Source organism: Aulonocara sp. 'chitande type north' Nkhata Bay, linkage group LG7 (genome assembly GCF_057382095.1).
Source record: "Aulonocara sp. 'chitande type north' Nkhata Bay isolate Kocher_YH1m ecotype deep benthic linkage group LG7, A_spYH_male_GT1.1, whole genome shotgun sequence".
NCBI lineage: Eukaryota > Metazoa > Chordata > Actinopteri > Cichliformes > Cichlidae > Aulonocara > Aulonocara sp. 'chitande type north' Nkhata Bay.
This window is the reverse complement of record NC_141350.1, coordinates 15,356,315-15,375,756: the sequence shown is the minus strand read 5'-3', so window position 1 is coordinate 15,375,756 and position 19,442 is coordinate 15,356,315. Positions and strand designations below refer to the sequence as shown.

Sequence of the window (19,442 nt, the reverse complement as noted above, 5' to 3'; positions counted from 1 at the left end):
CTTCCCATTTTGCTTTACTGTACTCTACATATTGACATCTTTGGCCTCAGATTACAGGAAAACTATAAGAGGTGACGCAGATATCTCACTGTATTCTGACTCTAGGCTGTCGCCACTCTTCACCCATGTGATCCACAGCCAAAATTACTGTACGGTTTTTGAGAAAATTGATAGTAAACTTTGCACAATTTACTCTACTGTACTTTTAATATCCTCGTCTTTAACCTCAGATTACAGGAAAACTGTAAGAGGTGACGCAGATATTTCACTGGATTATGACTCTGGGTGACCCCCACTCTGCACCCTGTGATCCACAGCAAAAATTACTGTACGGATTTTGAGAAAATTGATAGTAAACTTTGCACAATTTACTGTACTATACTCTATATATTCTCATCTTTGAGCTCAGATTACAGGAAAACCATAAGAGGTGACGCAGATATTTCACTGGATTATGAATCTAGGCCATCTCCACTCTGCACCCTGTGATCCACAGCAAAAATTACTGTATGGATTTTGAGAAAATTGATAGTAAAATCTTCCCATTTTGCTTCACTGTACTCTACATATTGACATCTTTGAGTTCCGATTACAGGAAAACTGTAAGAGGTGACGCAGATATTTCACTGGATTATGAATCTAGGCCATCTCCACTCTGCACCCTGTGATCCACAGCCAAAATTACTGTACAGTTTTGAGAAAATTGATAGTAAAATCTTCCCATTTTGCTTTACTGTACTCTACATATTGACATCTTTGAGTTCCGATTACAAGAAAACTGTAAGAGGTGACACAGATATTTCACTGGATTCTGACTCTAGGCTGTCGCCACTCTTCACCCTGTGATCCACAGCAAAAATTACTGTACGGTTTTTGAGAAAATTGATAGTAAACTTTGCACAATTTACTGTACTGTACTTTATATATTGACATCTTTGAGCTCAGATTACAGGAAAACTGTAAGAGGTGACGCAGATATTTCACTGGATTATGACTCTGGGTGACCCCCACTCTGCATGCTGTGATCCACAGCCAAAATTACTGTACAGTTTTTGAGAAAATTGATAGTAAAATCTTCCCATTTTGCTTTACTGTACTCTACATATTGACATCTTTGAGCTCAGATTACAGGAAAACTATAAGAGGTGACGCAGATATCTCACTGTATTCTGACTCTAGGCTGTCGCCACTCTTCACCCATGTGATCCACAGCCAAAATTACTGTACGGTTTTTGAGAAAATTGATAGTAAACTTTGCACAATTTACTCTACTGTACTTTTAATATCCTCGTCTTTAACCTCAGATTACAGGAAAACTGTAAGAGGTGACGCAGATATTTCACTGGATTATGACTCTGGGTGACCCCCACTCTTCACCCTGTGATCCACAGCAAAAATTACTGTACGGATTTTGAGAAAATTGATAGTAAACTTTGCACAATTTACTGTACTATACTCTATATATTCTCATCTTTGAGCTCAGATTACAGGAAAACCATAAGAGGTGACGCAGATATTTCACTGGATTATGAATCTAGGCCATCTCCACTCTGCACCCTGTCATCCACAGCCAAAATTACTGTACAGTTTTGAGAAAATTGATAGTAAAATCTTCCCATTTTGCTTTACTGTACTCTACATATTGACATCTTTGAGTTCCGATTACAAGAAAACTGTAAGAGGTGACGCAGATATTTCACTGGATTCTGACTCTAGGCTGTCGCCACTCTTCACCCTGTGATCCACAGCAAAAATTACTGTACGGATTTTGAGAAAATTGATAGTAAACTTTGCACAATTTACTCTACTGTACTCTATATATTCTCATCTTTGAGCTCAGATTACAGGAAAACTGTAAGAGGTGACGCAGATATTTCACTGGATTATGACTCTGGGTGACCCCCACTCTGCATGCTGTGATCCACAGCCAAAATTACTGTACAGTTTTTGAGAAAATTGATAGTAAAATCTTCCCATTTTGCTTTACTGTACTCTACATATTGACATCTTTGAGCTCCGATTACAGGAAAACTGTAAGAGGTGACGCAGATATTTCACTGGATTATGAATCTAGGCTGTCGCCACTCTGCACCCTGTCATCCACAGCCAAAATTACTGTACGGTTTTTGAGAAAATTGATAGTAAAATCTTCCCATTTTGCTTTACTGTACTCTACATATTGACATCTTTGAGCTCCGATTACAGGAAAACTATAAGAGGTGACGCAGATATTTCACTGGATTATGAATCTAGGCTGTCGCCACTCTGCACCCTGTCATCCACAGCCAAAATTACTGTACGGTTTTTGAGAAAATTGATAGTAAAATCTTCCCATTTTGCTTTACTGTACTCTACATATTGACATCTTTGAGCTCAGATTACAGGAAAACTATAAGAGGTGACACAGATATTTCACTGGATTCTGACTCTAGGCTGTCTCCACTCTGCACCCTGTGATCCACAGCCAAAATTACTGTACGGATTTTGAGAAAATTGATAGTAAACTGCACAATTTACTGTACTGTACTTTATATATTGACATCTTTGAGCTCAGATTACAGGAAAACTGTAAGAGGTGACGCAGATATCTCACTGGATTATGACTCTAGGCTGTCGCCACTCTTCACCCTGTGATCCACAGCAAAAATTACTGTACGGTTTTTGAGAAAATTGATAGTAAACTTTGCACAATTTACTCTACTGTACTTTTAATATTCTCATCTTTGACCTCAGATTACAGGAAAACTGTAAGAGGTGACGCAGATATCTCACTGGATTATGACTCTGGGTGACCCCCACTCTGCACCCTGTGATCCACAGCCAAAATTACTGTACGGATTTCTGATGAAATTAAATCCTATTCCATTACCAAACAAAATGAGTTCATTGAAGTATTTGCTTAACTACAAGAAATGTCTTTCCACACACAATTTAAATTTTTCAAAATGTCATTCACACACCACCTCAAGTATCAACTTCAGTTTTAGACATTATTTATTCAGTGCTTAATCACAACAATAGTCAACTTAAGGCACTTACATAATAAGTTAAACCTTACAATAATACATACAGAGAAAAACCCAACAATCATATGACCCCCTATGAGCAACAGTGGGAAGGAAAAACTCCCTTTTAACAGCAAGAAACCTCCGGCAGAACCAGGCTCAGGGAGGGGCGGCCATCTGCCTCAACCGGTCAGGGTGAGAAATTACATTTCTCAGATTACTGATTTCTCATATTACTACTACACAGTTTAGATACACTCAACAAAAATATAAACGCAACACCTTTGTTACTGCTCCCATTCCCCATGGGATGGACGTAGAGACCGAAAATTCATTCCAGATACACAATATAACCATCCCTCCCAAACATTGGTCACAAATCAGTCCAAATGTGTGGTAGTGGGCACATCTGCCATATTGAGATAATCCATCCCACCTCACAGGTGTGCCACATCAGGATGCTGATCTGACATCATGAGTAGTGCACAGGTGTACCTCAGACTGCCCACAACAAAAGGCCACCCTGGAATGTGCAGTTTTTTGCGCTATTGGGGGTCTGGGGACCCAGAACCGGTCAGTATCTGGTGTGACCACCATTTGCCTCATGCAGTGCAACACATCGTCGCATGGAGTCTATCAGATTGTCAATTGTGGCCTTTGGAATGTTGGTCCACTCCACTTCAATGGCTGTGTGAGGTTGTTGGATATTCGTGGGAACTGGTACACGCTGTCGTATACGCCGGTCAAGCACATCCCAAACATGCTCAATGGGTGACATGTCCGGTGAGTATGCTGGCCATGCAAGAACTGGGACATTCTCAGCTGCCATCTGCCCTGAACAATGTGAACCATGATTCATCCGTGAAGCGCACACCTCTCCAACGTGCCAGATGCCATCGAATGTGAGCATTTGCCCACACAAGTCTGTTACGGCGACGAGCTGGAGTCAGGTCAAGACCCCGATGAGGACGACGGGCATGCAGTTGAGCTTCCCTGAGACGGTTTCTGACAGTTTGTGCAGAAATTGTTTGGTTGTGCAAACCAATTGTTCCAGCAGCTGTCTGGGTGGCTGGTCTCAGACGATCTTGGAGGTGAACCTGCTGGATGTGGAGGTCCTGGGCTGGTGTGGTTACACGAGGTCTGCGGTTGTGAGGCCGGTTGGATGTGCTGCCATATTCTCTGAAACGCCTGTGGAGACGGCTTATGGTTGAGAAATGAACATTCAATGCACGAGCGACAGATCTGGTTGACATTCCTGCTGTCAGCATGCCAATTGCACGCTCCCTCATTGCTTGTGGCATCTGTGGCATTTTGCTGTGAGACAAAACTGCACATTCCAGGGTGGCCTTTTGTTGTGGGCAGTCTGAGGTACACCTGTGCACTACTCATGATGTCAGATCAGCATCCTGATGTGGCACACCTGTGAGGTGGGATGGATTATCTCAATATGGCAGATGTGCCCACTACCACACATTTGGACTGATTTGTGACCACTGTTTGGGAGGGATGGTTATATTGTGTATCTGGAATGAATTTTCGGTCTCTATGTCCATCCCATGGGGAATGGGAGCAGTAACAAAGGTGTTGCGTTTATATTTTTGTTGAGTGTATCTAAACTGTGTAGTAGTAATATGAGAAATCAGTAATCTGAGAAATGTAATTTCTCACCCTGACCGGTTGAGGCAGATGGCCGCCCCTCCCTGAGCCTGGTTCTGCCGGAGGTTTCTTCCTGTTAAAAGGGAGTTTTTCCTTCCCACTGTTGCTCATAGGGGGTCATATGATTGTTGGGTTTTTCTCTGTATGTATTATTGTAAGGTTTAACTTATTATGTAAGTGCCTTAAGTTGACTATTGTTGTGATTAAGCACTGAATAAATAATGTCTAAAACTGAAGTTGATACTTGAGGTGGTGTGTGAATGACATTTTGAAAAATTTAAATTGTGTGTGGAAAGACATTTCTTGTAGTTAAGCAAATACTTCAATGAACTCATTTTGTTTGGTAATGGAATAGGATTTAATTTCATCAGAAATCCGTACAGTAATTTTGGCTGTGGATCACAGGGTGCAGAGTGGGGGTCACCCAGAGTCATAATCCAGTGAGATATCTGCGTCACCTCTTATAGTTTTCCTGTAATCTGAGGTCAAAGATGAGAATATTAAAAGTACAGTAGAGTAAATTGTGCAAAGTTTACTATCAATTTTCTCAAAAACCGTACAGTAATTTTTTCTGTGGATCACAGGGTGAAGAGTGGCGACAGCCTAGAGTCATAATCCAGTGAGATATCTGCGTCACCTCTTACAGTTTTCCTGTAATCTGAGCTCAAAGATGTCAATATATAAAGTACAGTACAGTAAATTGTGCAAAGTTTACTATCAATTTTCTCAAAAACCGTACAGTAATTTTTTCTGTGGATCACAGGGTGAAGAGTGGCGACAGCCTAGAGTCATAATCCAGTGAGATATCTGCGTCACCTCTTACAGTTTTCCTGTAATCTGAGCTCAAAGATGTCAATATATAAAGTACAGTACAGTAAATTGTGCAAAGTTTACTATCAATTTTCTCAAAAACCGTACAGTAATTTTGGCTGTGGATCACAGGGTGAAGAGTGGCGACAGCCTAGAGTCAGAATACAGTGAGATATCTGCGTCACCTCTTATAGTTTTCCTGTAATCTGAGGTCAAAGATGAGAATATTAAAAGTACAGTAGAGTAAATTGTGCAAAGTTTACTATCAATTTTCTCAAAAACCGTACAGTAATTTTTTCTGTGGATCACAGGGTGAAGAGTGGCGACAGCCTAGAGTCATAATCCAGTGAAATATCTGCGTCACCTCTTATGGTTTTCCTGTAATCTGAGCTCAAAAATGAGAATATATAGAGTATAGTACAGTAAATTGTGCAAAGTTTACTATCAATTTTCTCAAAAACCGTACAGTAATTTTGGCTGTGGATCACAGGGTGAAGAGTGGCGACAGCCTAGAGTCAGAATACAGTGAGATATCTGCGTCACCTCTTATAGTTTTCCTGTAATCTGAGGCCAAAGATGTCAATATGTAGAGTACAGTAAAGCAAAATGGGAAGATTTTGCTATGAATTTTCTCAAAATCCATACAGTAATTTTTGCTGTGGATCACAGGGTGCAGAGTGGGGGTCACCCAGAGTCATAATCCAGTGAGATATCTGCGTCACCTCTTACAGTTTTCCTGTAATCTAAGATCAAAGATGAGAATATATAGAGTACAGTAGAGTAAATTGTGCAAAGTTTACTATCAATTTTCTCAAAATCCGTACAGTAATTTTGGCTGTGGATCACAGGGTGAAGAGTGGCGACAGCCTAGAGTCATAATCCAGTGAGATATCTGCGTCACCTCTTACAGTTTTCCTGTAATCTGAGCTCAAAGATGTCAATATATAAAGTACAGTACAGTAAATTGTGCAAAGTTTACTATCAATTTTCTCAAAATCCGTACAGTAATTTTGGCTGTGGATCACAGGGTGAAGAGTGGCGACAGCCTAGAGTCAGAATCCAGTGAGATATCTGCGTCACCTCTTACAGTTTTCCTGTAATCTGAGGCCAAAGATGTCAATGTATAAAGTACAGTAAAGCAAAATGGGAAGATTTTGCTATGAATTTTCTCAAAATCCATACAGTAATTTTTGCTGTGGATCACAGGGTGCAGAGTAGCGACAGCCTAGATTCATAATCCAGTGAAATATCTGCGTCACCTCTTATGGTTTTCCTGTAATCTGAGCTCAAAAATGAGAATATATAGAGTATAGTACAGTAAATTGTGCAAAGTTTACTATCAATTTTCTCAAAATCCGTACAGTAATTTTTGCTGTGGATCACAGGGTGCAGAGTGGGGGTCACCCAGAGTCAGAATCCAGTGAAATATCTGCGTCACCTCTTACAGTTTTCCTGTAATCTGAGGTTAAAGACGAGGATATTAAAAGTACAGTAGAGTAAATTGTGCATATTTACTATGGATTTTCCCAAAAACCGTACAGTAATTTTGGCTGTGGATCACAGGGTGCAGAGTGGAGATGGCCTAGATTCATAATCCAGTGAAATATCTGCATCACCTCTTACAGTTTTTCTGTAATCTGAGTTTAAAGATGAGAATATATAGAGTATAGTACAGTAAATTGTGCAAAGTTTACTATCAATTTTCTCAAAAACTGTACAGTAATTTTGGCTGTGGATGACAGGGTGCAGAGTGGCGACAGCCTAGATTCATAACCCAGTGAAATATCTGCGTCACCTCTTACAGTTTTCCTGTAATCGGAGCTCAAAGATGTCAATGTATAAAGTACAGTAAAGCAAAATGGGAAGATTTTGCTATGAATTTTCTCAAAATCCATACAGTAATTTTTGCTGTGGATCACAGGGTGCAGAGTGGGGGTCACCCAGAGTCATAATCCAGTGAGATATCTGCGTCACCTCTTACAGTTTTCCTTTAATCTAAGCTCAAAGATGAGAATATATAGAGTACAGTAGAGTAAATTGTGCAAAGTTTACTATCAATTTTCTCAAAATCCGTACAGTAATTTTGGCTGTGGATCACAGGGTGCAGAGTGGGGGTCCCCCAGAGTCAGAATCCAGTGAAATATCTGTGTCACCTCTTACAGTTTTCCTGTAATCAGAGCTCAAAGATGTCAATATGTGGAGTACAGTAAAGCATAATGGGAAGATTTTGCTATGAATTTTCTCAAAATCCATACAGTAATTTTGGCTGTGGATCACAGGGTGCAGAGTGGGGGTCACCCAGAGTCATAATCCAGTGAAATATCTGCGTCACCTCTTACAGTTTTCCTGTAATCTGAGGTCAAAGATGAGGACATTAAAAGTATAGTTGAGTAAATTGGGTAAATTTTATTGTTAATTTTCTCTGAATCATACAGTAATTTGGGCTGTGGATCACAGGGGGGAAAGTGGAGATACACTAAAAATGGGAGTGGATTGTGAAGTAAAATAGTGTCAGGACACAAAACACTGCGTTTCTAAGCCGGTTTTCACCCATACCGTAATATACGTAAGAGTAGTGCAACCACATTTTCGGTGCGGCTGGCTTGACTGCGACTTCGTAAGTGAGGGCTCACTTGACCGCAGTCAAACACTTTATGGAAACACCCCTCAGGGTGCAAAATTGATTAGATTGATGACAGCCTTTACCGTAATCACATTATTCATTTTATGAGTAATCAAACCTGTAACATGTCTGGAGAAGTCTGAAGGGCGGAGCTCTCCAGAGAACTTCATTCAGTATCGGACTCACTTTCATTCATTTAGAGAGCAAGAAAACCAATCTCTCTTCTTTTGGCCAAGAATTTTATTTTAAACACATAAATTAGTAATTATATGTTTTTGTGTAGCTGAGCAAAGCACACAGAGCACTCAGGCGCAACGTCTTCAGTCCTGCGGCAATTTTGCGTGACTGTTTGATTGTTTTTAGGTGGATTCCTCGCTGTCATTTCTTGACAGATTTGTGTCAGAGGCGTTGGCTGCCGGCGCTGCTCCATACAAACCTCCCCACCAACGGCAGGAGGAATTAGATCAGTCAAAAGGTAAAATGTAGATAAATATCTTGGCAGCACATTCGGCATCTTGTTTGGATTTGTTCTGACTTTGTTGTCTATCTCAGCCTTGAGCCTGGAGCCCTATGGCCTTTCTCTGCCTATCAGCATGTCCTCCTGCAGCATCACTGACAGACAGTCTCCTACACTGTTGTCCATGAGCTCGGGTCTGTCAGGGGATAGCGCTGACCTCTCACACAAAGGAGGGTATGTGGACACCACATGCATGCATTTGTTGGTGTAATCAAGTTCCTAGTTTTAGTGTTGAATTCACACTGAAGACTTGCTGTTTGTGTTTCAGCTCTTCAGCTTTGAAGCTGGATGGCATAAAGAGGGTGTGGGGAAGGGAGGGCTATCTGGCCCAGAGAGAACCTGTAGAGGAAGCGGCACAGGTTGAGGTTCCCAGTCCCATTCAGTCTCCCGGCCGGCAGGGCGAAGGCGACAGTTTGCACAGCCAAACTCCAACTCAGACACCGACCCCAGAGCCTGAACAAGAGAAACAGCAGCTGGCTTCTTCGCTGTTTGTTGGCCTGGCTTCCCAAAGCTCTGTGTCTCTGGTGAGGTTATCAGTCCATATACCATATGTGCAAAGAGCAAGCATCAGCTTATGGTTCAGACTGTTCTGATTTTTATGTGGAGGATCACCGAAAACACTTTAGCCACAGGAGTTTTAGGGCATCAGGTCAGAGTTTAAACTGTCACCGGAGTCAGTTATGCTGTAAACAAGCTCATCACTTGTACATGTCATAATGTGCCTACTGACAGCACATTTAACATACAATTAAAATGAATATTTTTTTTTGGCCTCGACAACTCAGTCTGTGCTTATCACCCAACTCACCAGATTTGCCTGCCTTTAATTCATTCATTCTTTTGAAGGGTCATCATTTTGAAATGAGGAGGAGATAAAGCATGCATCACCCACAAGGGCAGTGGGGTAGAACAGGAGTTCCTCTGATTCAAAAATAGCAGCCACACTGAAAACATTGGAGTGTTGCCAAAGGAGATGATCTTTAAGGAGCATTTAAATCAGTGACGGTTTTTGATATTTATGGCCAGAGTTGTGGAACTTTATGATCGCACTTCATCCCTGAAGGTAGCCCTGAATAAAATATGTGTTAATCTATTTTTACATTTTTGGCAATTTCAACATAGAGGGCAACAAAGAGGACCGGATGAACACTCGTCTGTTTTTATTATCAAAATTAATGATGATGAACCAAACATTTCTTCCATTTTTGTGAGGCCCATTTAGCTACTCGGTGAGTCTAAGATGAGACAAAAGGTGTTGCTTTTTAGAACATATTCAATGATTGGCTGAACATTTTCTCGGGTGGTAGGATCTACTAATGCTATTAATTTAAGGATGTCAAACTCATTTTACATCATAGACCACATGCAGCGCACTTTGATCTTAAGTGGGCCAGATCTTTGAAATTACATGATAAATGCATAAAAAGTTCTAGTAGTTCTTTCATTTAAACTTTCATTTAAACTTGCATAGGTATGTCTTGAACACGTTTCAAAGTCCATTGGAGACCTTGCAGGGCCAATTCTCATTTAAAACCCCTGCTATAAGTGAAAGTGCTTAACGTGGAGCTATTTGTGCAGCTATTTGCATTGCTGATTCTGAACATTTTTCCTACATATTTTTGCTTCTAACAGATGGGAAAATCTGAGCCGATGCCACAGCGATTCCGAAGAAAAGCCAAAGGTCAAGGTCTGGGCTCGTCCTTTATCGCAAACGAGCAAATATCCAGCTCCCTCATCTCTCCTCCCAGTGCTGTAGATAACCTGCTGTGTAACAACCTACTAGACTCCAACAACGCCTCAGAGCTGGCCGAACAGACATCTCAGCTCTCTCAGAGCCTCACTACTGCTAATGGCACCTGTCACGCAGAGGCAGAGTTAACTGAATCTGACACAAAGGGATGTAACCCTGCTCTCCGCAGGGATAACTGTGTGGTAGCTGCTGGTCCTGGTCCACATAACGACCCAGGCAGACTAACAGAAGTGTGTCTGGATTCTTATCTTCCTGCAGAGCTTTCTGGCCTTTCACACTCAGAAATCGCTCCCTTGTGTGCCAACCAAAGCCTGAATCTCTCAGCCTGTCATGTGCAGAAGGAAGATTCATTAATATTAGTTGTTTTTATTATGAACTCCTCCGAGTCTGCCATACAACAGATGCTGCTTCAGGTCGACTCTGAAGAACTTGAGGTAAATTATTCAGTAGAAAATTATCAATAGAGTCGTTTGGTGTCCATTAGTCTTTTATAATGAGGTTGCTTCGTTGTATTGTTTATTTTTAGGTATCCTGCCTATGTGATAGTCCAGCGGGGGAGGTGACAAGCTACAGTGTAGCAGTGGGCCAGTATTCTCTAACTGTGAAGAGGCCTGCGGTTCACGTCGAGGTGGTCGGGACGGTATCTTACCAGCTGCCTGCTGGGACGTCTCAGTCATTGCAGTTTTCATATAAAGTCCCTTTAACCAGCTTCATCAGGTGAGATATGTAGTGCTCGTATTTGAAGTGCAGCATTTAAGTGACATAAAATTAATCCAAGTTTCCTGCAGGCCTTTTGTGGTGTCCACAGAGGAATATGGGACGATGTGGCTTTCCTTCTCTCACGACACAAAGCAGAATCTGACGTTGATAAATGACAACCAAGAACCTCTCACAGCCACTCTGAATGCTCTGAAGAAGAAGCTCCAGCTTCATGTTGTGGAAGTTATAGGTGAATGAACATTTGTTTCCTGCTCGTATTCAAGCTGTTCAAACTGAGAGTATCATTTTATGCTTAATGCATATAAAAGCAGCATTCACATCAACATGTGTGTGTTAGAATATTCACCAACTCATCTGTGGTAACTACTGTTTATTTATTCTTAACATTAGGAATAACTGTTTTAAAAAACTACATTAATTAAAAAGATGAGATAATGCAGCTTGACTATACGTCAAATATGCCTCTAATGAGGTGTACTTAGGAGTTTATGAAGAAAACTTACAACTTTAACTTTCGCTTGTATGCAGCATGAACATCATTAAATAACACGGCGGTACCAATAAACAGCATTACAAAGGGGAAGAAGAAGAAGATTTTAAAATTGCATATAGAAAAGGAGACATAGATATTAATGTGTCCTATACTTTTTGCTGAGTAACCTTCATTGTTTTCTGCTCAGGCATGGAAGGAATCGTAGCTTGCCGTCTCCTTCAGGATCTGCCGTGTCTGATGCATTGCCGGGTGAATGCCGGCTGGCTGGCTGTCTGGCTGCGGTCGCCGGTGCCCGACCTGCCCGACTGCCTGATCTACCACTGCCAGAGAGCTTTACAGAGCCTCTGAGACTCAGAGCTGCAGCACCACTCACCACCACTGAAACCACTGAGGAACTAAACCCACTAGACCCTCACTGAAGAGGAAGGTACACAGAGCTGAAGTGCTGAACAGAAAAGGAGAAACCTGCTGTTGTGGCTTTTGATCTTTATTTTGCGGTCTTTATGAATTTCACTCAAAGTTATTTAGTAAGATTTGGTTTTATTTATTTGGCAGAACTATAACTCATTGAAAGACATGGCAGGTTAAAAGCTCAGGGTCAAATGATGGTGTTTAATCATCTGTGGGTGTTTCATTATTGCCTTTTAGTCGTGAAAGAGCTCCATAATCACTAAACAATTGAAGCCTTCTTCCTGGTTAAATTCTGATGGTATGCTTTGTATAACAGAAAATTCTCAAAGTGTAAAATAATGAAGTTCTCAGTTGTTTCTTTTTCCTGTACACCAGAGAGAAGATATATATTTTTTGTGATCTGAAATACATTTTCTAGGCTACAACAATCATAACAGTGGAGCGAGTAAGTCCACAGTCACTTGTCCCTCTTCCACTTTCACATTTACAACAGATGCATTGAAGAAAAGATAGTGTAGCAACTTCAGTGTATGAATAACCACAGACAAATCAGAAGGATTACATGACGGCCACGGCAGAGAAACTGAAGGATCATGTCATCACTAAGCCACTTTCTATTAGTTCGTTAGCCAAGCATGGTTGCTAAATATGCAGCACTAACCAAAAATGGCCCCTTGAGGCTGATTGATTGCTTCTCTCTCCAAAAGACCAGCACGGTGGCTGATAAAATGCAAACGTTGCGGTTTCAAAATTAGCAGCACCACTATATACATTCTACACCTTTAACATATTAGCCCTATTGAGCTGTGATGGCTAATGCCCAGTAAATGTAAAGCATGCTAGCTTTAATATTTAAAGACGCTTAATGGAGATTATTTCTACTTGATCTAATCATGATCTAGCGATAAATCTCATGGTAAAACCAGCCCAACCACCTTTTCCTGCTTACAACTGAACCTCGGATTTACAGAATTGCTACACTTTTAATTTTTTTTTGACTTTCACCATAATAACAGCAGGCTGAAATGCAAATAAAACTGAAGAAAGATGCTCTCTTGTTCACTTTTTACAGACTTGTCTCATGAGATGCTAAACAGAAGTGCAGTGTTTGATTATTTTCCAAGAATCAGCAGCTTGTCCTCTGATTTTGATTTAGTCTCTTGAATGGATGAGCGCACAGTATATTTGCACTAGTTCATTTTATTTGCAGCTCTTTTGCTCCTTTATTGAAAAAGCACAGGACGATACTGACAACGACTCCACGTGGAGGTTAATAAGAAATTGAAGCATTTGATCGGTCATGTTTGGCATATTCATGAAATTTAAAGTGTTGTAAATATTTGTAAAATATCCAGTTGGCCTGCTCGCGGCTGACGTGAACTTCCCCTTTTTTCTTTCTGACACGTACAGTGAGCGGTCTGTCTTGGACGGTATGGACTGATTATTTAAGCACTCATGTTTCTCATTAGGTGGATGTTAAGGGTTGTTATATTTTTGTATGACTGCAGTATTAAAAGAACATATTTATGCGTTTATATTCTTACAAAATGTTTACATGCATTTCACTGAAAGAAAGGGAACCATTGTTCTTCATGTGCTGTTTGACTGGTCTGTGCCAGATTACACCTGTATGTTTCTTTGACATGTTTTGGCTTGTTTTAAGTAATTCAGCCTGAAGGGAAAGTTTGCTTTCTGCGTTTCTTCTATGCCTGTGTGCTGGTTTGAAGCACAGTGTGATGCTAACAGTGTCTCTAATACTCAGTTTTAACCCTACGCCTTATGTTTTAATGCCAGTACGGCATGTTTGATTTGTGCCTGTGGTACAGAGGAAAAAAAACATCCTTGTTTCTTGGAGTGCCTGTCATTACATTCAGTTAACTTATGAATAAATTCAACATGTGAAAATGACCCTTTGACTTTGACTCATTGGTTATTTAATAAATTGAGGCTCTCATGGAGTTTATGCTTATTAACACATGTATTGGGTGTGAAACAGGAAGTAATAATACGAAAATTTATATGAACTACTGATTCTGCACAATAATGAAAATGAATATTTAAAATGAGCTTTTTTATGTGAAGTTGTTTGCATGGTGAAGCTGAAGTATATACAGCATTATAGCATATTTCTACACTGATTATATAACATAGAAATACCCACAAAGGCAAAGTAAATGCAGATTTTATTTACGGTAAATCATTCATGAAAAGGGTTATTGTTCTTAGCCATAATGTACTTTTTCTATAGCTTTATTTTTAGTTATATAAACTAAAAAACCTTTTTTAAAAATCAGGCATAATGTTGGGTAATTACAAAACCACAGAGTAAAAAGTCTCAAGTTAATTTGACCAAATTTGTCAACACAGCCAAAAATGAGACTACACTGAGTACCCGGAGAGATCATGCCCAAGCCAGGTGGTGGAGTTGAACTCAGGACCAATCACTGTGCCACCATTGCAACAGTTTACTGTAGTTTGAGAAATTTTGAGAAAGGTTCATAGCGTGAGATTCTGTAGCTGAGCAGCTCCTGTAGTAATGTAATGTTTGGGTGACCCACTTACAAAACAACAGATGCTAAATGAGATGAGAAGAAACTGATATCAAACTGAAAACATAATACAAATAAAACTAATGTAAATACAGAACCATTGCTCCTCTGCATGTGATTTTTTTCTTCAGTTATTTCAATCATTGTAAATGCATCTTTATTAAATGTATGAGCTGTGTACACTGTCAAAACATTAATCAGAAATCTATACTTAACAAGTGTACTTTGTTAAAGATTAGTAAAGTTTAATTTGGAGTACATGTGCTGTTAATACAAATTTACTGTGAGTATTTCCTAGTACAGGACTTCATTAAGGCCTTTAAACCCATTTCAAGATGTTTTCATCTGAAGTGTAAAAAGCGCCGTTATGTTTCGCAGCTTGATATTGTGGGGTTATGTCATTCGTGGGATGAAGCGCATGGCCAGGATGTGCTCGTCTTTCACTGGCTGCTGTGACAGGTTGTTGGTCTGCTTGATGCTGTTGAACGTGCAGCCTTGACGAGGACACACAGTGTACCGAGACAGGAGAGTGACCAGGATGGCCTTCATCATCACCATGGCGATGTGTTTGCCCACACAGGAACGAGGCCCGCAGCCAAAGGGCTGGAAGTAACGATTGGGTACCTGCCAAAGAGAGAAAGCAAAGACTCAAATGTGTATGTGTGTGTGTGTGTGTGTGTGTGCATGTTTTTTTTTTTAGTTTAAACCATTAAACATTTATTGCTGAACTACACTCTGCTCACTTACCGTTTTTTCAAAGTTCGTGAGGTTGAACTCTTTAGGCTTGGGGAAGAATTCGGTTTTGTGCATGAGGCCAATGTTGAGAATGATGTTGGTGCCTTTCTTGATTTTTGTACCTGCGATGTCGTTGTCCTCCAGAGCTTTCCTCATTGTGAAATCGACCACAGGATGAAACCTCAAAGACTCGTTGATGAAGCTCTCCATCACTTTCAGACTTTGGTAATCGATATTTTCCACGTCTTTTTCATCTGAAAATGAAAGATGTGTCAGAATACTTCTACTCACCAGAGTGAAACTGTGAATATGGAATATTGGAAACACTGTAAAGCTGCACTAACTCAAGACGGTGTTCATCTCCTCCACTAGCTGCAGCTCTAAGTCCGGGCTCTGTTTCAGCAGCATCAGCATGAAGTAGAGGCTGATGGAAAGTGTGTCGGGGGCTGCGATTACCATCTCTAGCACACACTGCCTGACATTATCTGCTGATAGCTCTCCGTAGTTCTGTTAAACACAACAGACGGGAATAAGAAAAGACAATTGGGGGGACGACAAAAATCCCTCCAAAGAGACCGACCTGGGCAAAGATGAGCTCTGTTGCAAAGTCGAGCTCGTCGTCCAGTTTCTCGGCTTCATGAATCATCTTTTTCTTAACTTCAAGCAGGCTCTCTATCGCATCTTGCAGCTCCTGTCTGTTGGCACAAAAAGCAACACAAACATTAGGTTGAAGAAATCGCAAACCACAATACTGACTTACTGTGAGATGAGGTGTCTTACGCTGCTCTCTTATGCTTGTTGTACAGCCATCCAACCTTGAAGAATATATCTGGTTTTATTAGAACTGTCTGCCAGGTCTCAAAGTAGTTGTGAATTTTCATCAAGAATTCTTTCTCTGAATTATTAAAAAGAACAACAACAACAACAACAAAAAATCAATAGATGCAGCGCCAGAGCTCATGCGTCACAATTTCTTGCAGATAGTATGCGGTTTTAGGAATCTATGTGCAGTAAACACGCAATTGACCATTTAACGGCACTCCTAGGAACAGCCTGTTGGAGATGTCCAAAATGATGGCTCTCAGGAGACTGAGAGTATCCACATGTCCAGAGGGGTCAGTCATATCCTGTAAGTTGTCCAGGTGTTTGGCTGTGGAGCTCACACAGATTCCTACGGTCCTCTGCAGGCCGGGTCCAGTCAGAGCTGCACAGTAACATTCAGTAGCTCCACAGTTCAAGAAAGCAATAGTCTAACCACAGTATGTGCTGTCAGTGTGTGGTAATCGCTCACCTTTAGAAAAATATGTTCTCACTTTTTTCCAAAGCAGGACATCACTGTTGAAAATGATACCATTTCCGTACATGCCGATGCACTCGAGTCCTTTTTTGGTCCCAAATCTGGAGGTGTAGTGGGCACTCCTCAAAACGTGGTACACTTCAGAGGACCTGCAGAAGAAACCAGGCTTTACCTTTATCTGAAAATTTACTGTAAAACAAGTTCGGTTTACTCTAAAAAACAAAAACAAAAAAAACAACCCACTTGCCTGCTCAAAATCAGGGTCTCCTCTCCGTTTATCCACACCCGCACAATGCTCCCATATTTGTTGTTGTAGTAGTTACACGCTGTTCCAATCCCAGACCAGATGAACCTGCTGTAGGAGAGAATGGGACCGAGTCCTGCTAAGAAGGAAGGGCCTGACAGAGAGAAATAGGTTATGATAGTAGACTCCCACTTCTACTGCAAATTAGCAAGAACCTTGTCTGTTGAGTTTAATTTGAGAAAGATAGTGTATTTTTTTGGGATAGCTGCCAGGCTCTGATCTTAGTATATAGGAGAGTGGCAAGTAAGGACGGCACTCTTTGTTCTGTGTGTAACTGTTATTTGACTTCTGCATGAACCATTTTCATCAGTATACAGGAATTTGCACCTGGAGCTGCAAAACAGAGACTGTTTGTGATAGTTTTAATAGACAAGGAACACGCTCTGTGATGGTTGAGTAAACCTTGTTTTGTCATTGATGCAGACCTTCTGTGTATATGAGGGTTTCCCTTTCTTTGTCATTAGATGCTTGCTGACTTTACTCTGTATCTGATTCCTTCGCAGTGGATGGCTAAATGATATAAAAAGACACTTTGGAGCCTTTAATTAATATGGTATATAAATACTTATAGTATATAGTATATATAACTCTATGTGTATGTATATATATATATATATATATATATATATATATATATATATATATATTATAGTTATTTAGGATGAATAATAGGATTTGATAAATAAGGTAAAGATTTTTTAATTGCAATTTGAAGTGTATTTAGAGTGTAATTACTGTAATTACCGTACTAACTATAAGTATTTATAGTTAGTACATTTATATATTTATAGTTACATATTTATAGTTAGTATTTATAGCTGCTGTATCATCCATGTGCTCTCTGGCAAACTTCAGACGGGCCTGGACATGCACTGGCTTCAGCAGCGGAACACGTCTGGCACTGCGGGATTTGATTCCCTGCCGTTGTAGTGTGTTACTGATGGTGACCTTTGTTACTTTGGTCCCAGCTCTCTGCAGGTCATTCACCAGGTCCCCCCGTGTGGTTCTGGGATCTTTGCTCACCGTTCTCATGATCATTTTGACCCCACGGGATGAGATCTTGCGTGGAGCCCCAGATCGAGGGAGATTATCAGTGGTCTTGTATGTCAGGTGCCATTCATACAGGTAACGAGTGGGGGACAGAAAAGCTTCTTACAGAAGACGTTACAGGTCTGTGAGAGCCAGAGATTTTCCTTGTTTGAGGTGACCAAATACTTATTTTCCACCCTAATTTACGAATAAATTCTTTACAAATCCTACCATGTGAATTCATGGATTTTTTTTTCACATTCTGTCTCTCACAGTTGAAGTGTACCTCTGGTGCAAATTACTGACCTCTGTCATCAGTTTAAGTGGGGGAACTTGCACAATCGGTGGCTGACTAAATACTTTTTTGCCCCACTGTATATATATATATATATATATATATATAGTATACACACACACTCATATTGATATAATGTTGATATAATGGAATAATATGTTCCTTATAGAGAGATATTTAGGATGAATAATAGGATTTGATAAATAAGGTAAAGATTTTTTAATTGTAATTTGAAGTGTATTTAGAGTGTAATTACTGTAATTACTGTACTAACTATAAGTATTTATATACCATATTAATTAAAGGCTCCCTGCTGTGGCTACAATGTAGCTTGCCATTGCCAGTGTGTGAATGGGTGAATGACTGAATGTAGTGTAAAGCGCTTTGGGGTCCTTAGGGACTGAGTAAAGCGCTATACAAATACAGGCCATTTACCATTTATTTATATATATATATATATATATATATATATATATATATATATATATATATATATATATATATATATATATATACATATATATATTAGTGCCTACCTGGTATGTGTGACTGTTTTCTTTGTCTCCAGGTGGTGAAAAGCAGCAGCAACAGCAGCAGAAGTAGCAGGACAGCAGTGACTTCTGACGCTCTATCAGCCACCATGGGGCCAGCGATGAGCTCCTCTACCGGCAGCATCCTCTGCATTTCTCTAGCCAGGTACACCCAATGGAGCACTGTGTTTGCAGTCTGCAGCAGACTAAACAGAAGATGATCAACCTGTGGGTTTCCTCCTCTCTTATCTCCTGTGGAGCCTGTCCTTCAGTCTAGGACGTAACATAGCACTGAGCCACATTCAAATCAAAATACACCCACATCAACCTTTATCATTAACTGTTTGTATTACTGAAGTAGTTAGCATCAAATATACAGTAATTACAGACATCATTATGATTTTTTTTCATGATGATCTCTGTTATCTTACAATTATAGGGTCATTAGCCCTTATCTTACTTATTGTCTTTGATATTTTCTAAACTATTTATACCTTTATAGTTATTTTACAATTACAGTATTTTGTCATGTATCTTAAGTTTTTCATCACTGTGCTGCAGAAAATTGAACAACATGAATTTGCTGCTGTCAGACTGCATCAGAAGGACACTGATGAGCAGCGAAATGTGAGCTCATTATAAATAAATAGACTAAATAAGCAAGATGCCAGACGCAGAAACTGATTTAATATTAAAGTCTAATATCAAACACAGTGTC

At 40.2% G+C, this 19,442-nt stretch overlaps 2 protein-coding genes across 2 annotated transcripts; one reads left to right on the top strand and one right to left on the bottom strand.

The window, feature by feature from the left end:
• The first annotated feature begins 8,101 nt into the window (after window positions 1–8,101).
• LOC147324839 (AP-4 complex subunit epsilon-1-like) lies at window positions 8,102–14,275 on the top strand. Its single transcript, XM_086298913.1, has 7 exons — window positions 8,102–8,569; window positions 8,647–8,785; window positions 8,880–9,135; window positions 10,244–10,795; window positions 10,888–11,078; window positions 11,150–11,310; window positions 11,762–14,275. The coding sequence occupies exons 2-7, from the start codon at window positions 8,688–8,690 to the stop codon at window positions 11,920–11,922; spliced, it is 1,419 nt and encodes a 472-aa protein (XP_086155039.1). The 5' UTR covers window positions 8,102–8,569; window positions 8,647–8,687; the 3' UTR covers window positions 11,923–14,275.
• Window positions 14,151–18,975, bottom strand: LOC147324838 (aromatase-like). Its single transcript, XM_086298909.1, has 9 exons — window positions 18,731–18,975; window positions 16,814–16,964; window positions 16,561–16,715; window positions 16,297–16,473; window positions 16,050–16,164; window positions 15,850–15,964; window positions 15,614–15,776; window positions 15,282–15,523; window positions 14,151–15,158 (listed from the first exon to the last, which is right to left on the bottom strand). Exons 1-9 carry the CDS (start codon window positions 18,876–18,878, stop codon window positions 14,928–14,930), a joined length of 1,497 nt encoding a protein of 498 aa, XP_086155035.1. The 5' UTR covers window positions 18,879–18,975; the 3' UTR covers window positions 14,151–14,927.
• Window positions 18,976–19,442: the final 467 nt, after the last annotated feature.